The sequence below is a fragment of the Euphorbia lathyris genome, chromosome 6 (genome assembly GCF_963576675.1).
Source record: "Euphorbia lathyris chromosome 6, ddEupLath1.1, whole genome shotgun sequence".
NCBI lineage: Eukaryota > Viridiplantae > Streptophyta > Magnoliopsida > Malpighiales > Euphorbiaceae > Euphorbia > Euphorbia lathyris.
This window is the reverse complement of record NC_088915.1, coordinates 60,512,499-60,520,193: the sequence shown is the minus strand read 5'-3', so window position 1 is coordinate 60,520,193 and position 7,695 is coordinate 60,512,499. Positions and strand designations below refer to the sequence as shown.

The 7,695-nt window shown below is 30.6% G+C and overlaps 1 protein-coding gene across 1 annotated transcript; it reads right to left on the bottom strand.

Moving 5' to 3' along the window:
• Window positions 1-4,440: 4,440 nt before the first annotated feature.
• On the bottom strand, window positions 4,441-6,413 carry LOC136232640 (CBL-interacting serine/threonine-protein kinase 12-like). The gene has a single exon (XM_066021904.1). It carries the CDS (start codon window positions 6,232-6,234, stop codon window positions 4,765-4,767), a length of 1,470 nt encoding a protein of 489 aa, XP_065877976.1. The 5' UTR covers window positions 6,235-6,413; the 3' UTR covers window positions 4,441-4,764.
• Window positions 6,414-7,695: the final 1,282 nt, after the last annotated feature.

Sequence of the window (7,695 nt, the reverse complement as noted above, 5' to 3'; positions counted from 1 at the left end):
GTAAAAGAAAAAGATATGATTTGATTTACTTATAAAGAGAGGAGTGAGTACACAAAGTATCATAATTATCATTAGGTAAAAAAGAGTGAGTACACAAAATATCATGGTTGTTGTTAACTTTGATATTTGATTCACATTTGCAATGATATAACTTGTTGAGAAGACACTACTAATGATAGATGACTATTTTAACATAATATCAACAGAAAATAAAAAAGTAAATATACTATCAACAAAAAAAAAAGTAAATTTTGAATATACATCATATAAAATTTTAATTATTGGCTTGGTGATATATATATATATATATATATATAATTGAAAAGCATTAACAGTGTCAATTCCAAATTTTTTTTCAATTTCTTCCAATATTACCCTTCCATTTACTTTCCAATTTTATCCAACATTTTTTAAATTAATTCCCATCTCACCCTTCCACTCACTTTAAGATTGTCAAATTTTGAAATAATTTTGAAATTGGTACTGTTCCAATCTTTCAATTTTATATGTATAGATAATATATATATATATATATATATAGAAAAATATTATTTAGTAAAGGTTAGATTCACAATTGAAAGTTATATTACACCACATAAGATAAGAGAACGTGATATATCATGTGTTAATTTCAAAGTGGTGGTAAAAAAAAATATGAAGGGACCTTCAATCGTTAACACTCATCACTCAGATTTTGCATTCAAAAAACTTAGATAGAGAATTTTATGAATGATGTCTTCGCATGCATTCAATACACAGAGATATTATGATTACTTCAATAACACTACATAAATATATTCAAATAAATGCATTAGTAAAACAACATTTTCACGTTTTAATGAAAATTCCAATTTGGTGCCAGAGTGCTCAAAAAGAAATTCAAATGATATTAATGCAAACGAAAATAATAAGGAAACGTTAGGGTTGATTCTAACAATTTATAGGTCCTAGAAAAAATAAGAAATGATGACCCTTCAATAATAATAAAAAAATTATACTTAAAAATTTGTGTAAAGTTCAAATAAAACCCCTGTGGTTTCACTAATTTTCAGATAAAGGATTGTGGTTTACTTTTTTGTCAAAACGAGGATTGAGGTTTTAAATTTTAACAAAATAAGGAATTTTTTGATTGATACTATTAAAATCACCTTTAACGACTTCAAAAATGACATATTTTAAGAACTACTAATATTCTAAGCAACTTTAATTCTTCAACTTTTTTATTTTGAGATTGTTTAGATGATGTTTGGTAAAGAGGGAGAAAGTTCCAAAAAATATGATTTTCGAAAATCGAAAATGTAGTTCCTTAGAAAATATGACATTAAACAACTTTAATTCTTGAAAATTTTCATTTTCAGGTCGTTAAAGATGGTTTTAATAGCATTAATCCAAGTTTGAAACCCCAATCCTTGTTTTGACAAAAAGTAAACCACAGTCCTTTATCTGAAAATTAGTGAAATCACATGGGTTTTATTTGAACTTTACCCTAAAAATTTGAAATCATTTTAAGCCTAAAATATCATATTATTTGATCCATTTTAGGCTTCAATAAGCATTATAACTACATTTAAATTAAAAATAGTATTATATAGAGTAAAAAAAATTGACCCCTTTTAGCCTTCGGCCCTGGGCAGTCACACTCCTAGTCTATGCCCAGAGCCGGTTTTGGAAAACATGAGCAACTCAAATGAATATTTTAAGGGATGAGAGGTTTATAGTTTACTATTCAAAACACAAAATCACCTTTAAAGTGAAAAAAGACTAAATGATCTTGTGAAAAAAAAACTAAAGAACTTTTTATAGGTAAACTATAAAAAAAATAATATATATAAATATTTATGAAAAAAATAAAATGTATATATTTTAATAAAAAAAATATTTAATTATTTAGAATCTTTTATTAATTTTAGAATTACATTTAGATAGATATTTATTTGTTGGGTAAATTTCAAATAAAATCTATGTGGTTTCACTAATTTTCAGATAAAGGACTGTGGTTTACTTTTTGTCAGAACGAGGATTGAGGTTTTCAACTTTAGCAAAATAAGGACTTTTTCGATTGATACTATTAAAATCATCATTGACGACTTCAAAAATGACATATTTTAAGAACTACTAATATTCGAAGCAACTTTAATTCTTCACCTTTTTTATTTTGAGATTATTTAGTTGATGTTTGGTAAAGAGAGAAAATTAATGTTTAGAGAGAGAGAGTTCCAAAAAAAGATGATTTTTGAAAATCGAAAATGTAGTTCCATAGCAAATATGATATTGAACAACTTTAATTCTTGAATATTTTCATTTTCAGGTCATTAAAGATGGTTTTAACAGCATTAATCCAAAAGGTCCTTGTTTCGTTAAAAGTGCGAAACCTCAATCCTCGTTTTGACAAAAAGTAAACCACAGTCCTTTATCTGAAAATTAGTGAAACCACAGAGATTTTATTTGAAATTTACCCTTACTTGTTTATTGATTTTAAAGCATGGCCAATTCGTCATTTTATATGCGGTAAATTACACTCATGGCCACTGAACTTTATCCATTTTAACATTATGACCACTGAATTTCAATTCTTAACAGTATGGTCACTGAACTTTAACATTATGACCACTGAATTTCAATTCTTAACAGTATGGTCACTGAATTTCAATTCTTACCAGTATGGTCACTGAACTTTATACTTTTTAAAACTGGTGACCGCTCAACGTTTCAAAACGACTATTGACAATCTCAAAATAAAAAATTCAAAGAGTTAATGATATTCCAAGCAACTTTAATTCTTGAAAATATTCGTTTTGAGATCATTTAGGTATTGTTTAATTAGGAGAGATAGTGAATTTTTAGAGAAATAAAGCTCCAAAAAATGTGATTTTGGAAATAAAAAATATAGTTTCATGGTAAATATCATTCTGAATAACTTTAATTCTTGAATATTTTCATTTTGAGGTCGTTAACGGTCATTTTGAGGAGTTAGTTAAAGTTGAGTGGCCACTAATATTAAAAAATGTAAAGTTTAGTGACTATACCGTTTAAGTTGAAGTTCAGTGGCCACAATATTAAAATGGCTAAAGTTCAATGGCCATGAGTGTAATTTACCCTTTTATATACTAACAACATATCTATTTGTTGATTAATATAAAGTATGTCTAATTCGTCATTTTTACATACTTAACAACAACAATTAATAATAGCTTTATTTCACCAAAAAAAATCATAGCTTTACCAATAACTACGACCTAGTAATCAATTAACTAATGGAAATAATTAACAATAACAACAAACTAGCACCGTAATCAAGACCTGTAAGTTTTTTTAGTTATATAAATTCAACTTTTATGAATATAGAAGTACACTTTTCTATAAAAGGAAGAAAGTGTAAAAGAATATTCGTCACAGAAATCAGGAGCACACAAAAAGCCAATCAAGCCTATTTGGAAAATGAGCTGTATAGAGCGGGGGAAAGAAGAAAGAAATGTATGATGACTATCATGTCTATGCACAATTTTAGTATAGGATGCTATAAGTCAAATAGTGGCTGGCTACATCAAAACAAATTTGATCTTGCACAAACAATCTGTTCAGAATTCATTAACTCACTCCATTTAGGCAAATGTTAATTCAATGCAGACTGCAAACTATGTACCCGTTTGAACTGTCATGATGTTTACAAGTAACAACAAACAATAGAAAAACTAAATAGGTTCAAACTGACTCAAAGAAGAAGCAATGTCCTTTCTACTAAACCTGCAATTAATTGAATAATAGTATAGAAAAAGGCAAAAACAAGGTTTCTGACCATTCCAATTTTGATGGATTACCACTGATTTTCCAGCTCCTACTTTACTCGAATTAGTTAATTGTGAACATCTAATTTAGTTAAAAAGCATTATTCATTTCATTTGTCTCTGAAATTCTATTTTTACTGTTCGAAATAAAGTCATTTCAAAAGCATATAAAATGAACAACGCTTTAAAAACTGGGTTTTATGTTCAAAATTGACTTTTGTAGTAATTAGAGACTTAATGACAAAAAAAAATCAGGCCTCAATCCACCCAAATCAGAATGATAATGGCCTCAAGGTGTTCTTTTTTTTTTCAATCTACAAAACTGAGATCTGCTTATGCTTTTATCAAAATTGAACATTCATGGAGGTGCCACTCTCAGCAAGTCTTGCTCTTAAGAAGAAGAGATATATCAGCAGAATTCTAATGAAAATCTCTGTCTATTATGCATTGCATCTTCCTATTCTACTCTAGCTAGGATTATAGCATTTAATAGCAAACAACTCTGTTTCACATACATAGATAACTTCTTCACACAACTGCAGTATCATATAATTACAAAATGCTGGCCAATGACTTTGACAATTTCAGTACAATACAAAAGTTGTGTCAGAGCACATAGAAGCAAAATTGGCTGCTAGTAACAAGAGACCACAAGAAATCCATCCAAAAATAGTCACTTTTGAGCCAAACATCTGACAAACTTAAGGACTTTTTTCATCATCAACCAATTTATTTCCCTCCTAGCAATTATTGAAAACACAACAAATCACACCAAATTTTGGAGATGAATGATAAATGTATTTCATTCTCTTTAATCTATCTACTGTTTCTCGATACAAGAATGAGATTATATGGAAATATATATTAGCAGCTAAAACACAAAAAATCAAAGAGAAAATGACAAATATTATACAAAACATTAGCAGAAGAAATTAGAAAGAGGAGAGACAAAAGCATACCATTGTTTGTTTGTCTCCCTCTATTCAGTATCAGAAGGTAAATGTGGAGAATCAATGGGTAAAGGCTCAATAGGTAATTCTGTAGAATCTATTGATACCTGTGAAGACTCTCGAGATACATTTGAAGAAGCAGCATCAGCTTCAGATTCCTCCTGCATCAACTTCTGCAATCCAGGTTTCAATTCCTTGTTGCAGAAATCCACGTATTCCCCTCTATCTCCTCCTTTCTTCTTTACCTCCACCACAGACAATTTTGGTGTTAGCTCAAATATCTCAGCTGCAATTGTTAATGGACCTTTCACACCTTCCCTACACCCTTCCAAACTCACTCTGCAATCCTTTTTCCTTACTGTAAAACTCACAACTTTAGCAATTTCTTCCAATTTTGATATAATCCTCGGTACAGGGGCCCCTGAAACAAATCTTGTTCCCTCTCCACCTTCCTCAAACAACCCTGATAAATCAAACCCTGGGGAGAAGGATATGATGTCAAAAGCATTCAAACTTGCAGGTCTAGGCAATGAAGTGACTCTCCTACGAATTTCAAAATCCGATTCTGATTCTGATTGAGATTGATCCGAAATTGATTCTGTATCATCCTGTAGTACATCATCCTGACAACTATAAACTTTATCATCTTCAACATAAAATTTTATATGCTTAAACCCCTTTTTGAACCACCTATTCTCCATTATCTCAGAAAATGTGATCCGCGTTTCCGGATTTATGTCAAGAAGCTTCGAGAGAAGTTTAATCAGCTCCGGAGAAAACCATCTCGGACACCGGAATTCGCCCCTGTAGATCTTCTTGTACATAAGCATGACATTCTGGTCATGAAACGGTAGGTAACCGGCCATCAAAACAAACAAAATCACCCCACAGGACCAGATATCCACTTTAGCGGCATCGTAACCCTTCCTCGCGAGGACTTCCGGCGCCACATAAGCCGGCGTCCCACAGAAAGTATGGAACAAACCGTCTTGTCTAATCTGGTCAGAGACGGCACTAAGGCCAAAATCGGAGACCTTCAAATCACCATTCTCATCGAGGAGGAGATTTTCCGGCTTGAGATCTCGGTGAAACACTCCCCTAGCGTGACAAAACGCAACTGCAGAAATCAATTGCTGAAAATATTTCCTAGCCACTTCCTCTTTTAACCTCCCCTTAGCGACCTTGTTAAACAATTCACCACCGCGGACATATTCCATAACAAAATAGATCTTGGCCTTGGTGGCCATGACCTCAAACAGCTCGACAATATTCGGATGACGCACACGGCGGAGAATTGAGATTTCGCGTTTGATGTGGGCAATTAGTCCACCTTTAAGAATCTTCTCCTTATCAATTACTTTGATAGCAACGCTTTCATTAGTCCGGACATTCCGAGCGTGATAGACCTTGGCGAAAGTTCCATGGCCAAGAAGCTTTCCGATCTCGTAGCGGCCGAGAAGAAGAGCTTGATTATTATTGGGTTGAGTTTTCGTCGACATAGATGAGGAAATTGAAAAGCTAAGATTTCTTGATTTTGTCTAGATTGAAGAAGAAGAAGAAGAAGAAAGGATGCTTTGTGGTTTGTTGTTGTTGAAATGACGAGGCTGGGCTGGGTGTTGTGCGAGTGGCGTAAAGTGTAAAGGAGATATTTTGATTTATGTTTATTAATTAATTTAATTAGGGTGGAGATGCCGTTCTGAGTCCAGGGTATATACGTTAAAAGGAAATTTTATTTGTTTTATTAATTTACTTATTTAATACAAATATTTCCGGAAATTCAGAGCACCTCAACACTTATTTATGTTTATGTCATTGGACTCACCGCTATATCTCCACATATGCTTATTTCTCACACCACATATATAAATTGTTTCACACCAATATTATTTTATACCAATTTTATCAATTGTTTGACACAAAAAAAAAACATCATTTTTTAGGGTCAAATTAGAAAAAAAAAAAAAAAAAATTCTTTCTGATTTCGCTAAAAAAGAGTACTGAGTTCCGCTGATATGCAATTTAATTCAATGATTTTTAAATACACATTGTAAATTTGACCGACTCCAAAATAAAAAATTATAAAAATTAAATTTATTTAGTAACACATTTATCGTAGGACTATACTTTTTATTTTTTAAAATAATCATTTTAATGTAAATATTAGTTTTCTCTCTTCTAACCAAATTACATACATAATCTTATAATGGAAAAATATGAAAATAAAAGTCGATTAAAATATCATCAATTTTTTGAATTTTTTATTTTTTTATATCATCAATAATCGAATTGGAAAATACCAATATAAAAGTTCTTGGTTTGTAAATAGATGAGAACATCGATTGTTTTTTTAAACCACAGACATCAATCTGCAAATTAACAAAACTAGAAAGATTTTATTAATTAATTTTTATTTTTATTATATTTATAGCATACAGGCTTTTGGATTGTTGGTTATTGTGCTCAATAACAATTTGCAAGATAAGTTGGAGAGGAAAATTGAGTTAGGAAAATAGACCTTTTTTTATTAATAAGTTGAAACCGCATTGTTGAAAACCATAATTTTTTCTAAGACAAAAAAAAATGAAACAACAATATTCCATTTAAGTGAAAAGCCTTTATTTAAGAAAAAGTTAATGGAAATAGTGAAATGTAAAATTTTAAATTAACCGTTTGAGAGTTTCTTGTTGAGAGTAAATGAATGTTAATGAGAGTTAGCATTTCACTCTCATTAACTATATATCTTAACCTCCAAAATAAGGACTAATGAGAGTAATGGAAACTTTGTAATGAAAACTTATCTCTTAACTTTCATTTACATTCCATCAACTCCCAAACAATGTTAAATTTTAAGGTTAGTTTTTTTTTTAAATTATGTGGTTTTAAGCTTTCTAATTAATACATGTGGTTTTTTTGCCCCAAAACAAACCATGCGGTTTGTGCCGTTAGCAAAAACGCAGCAA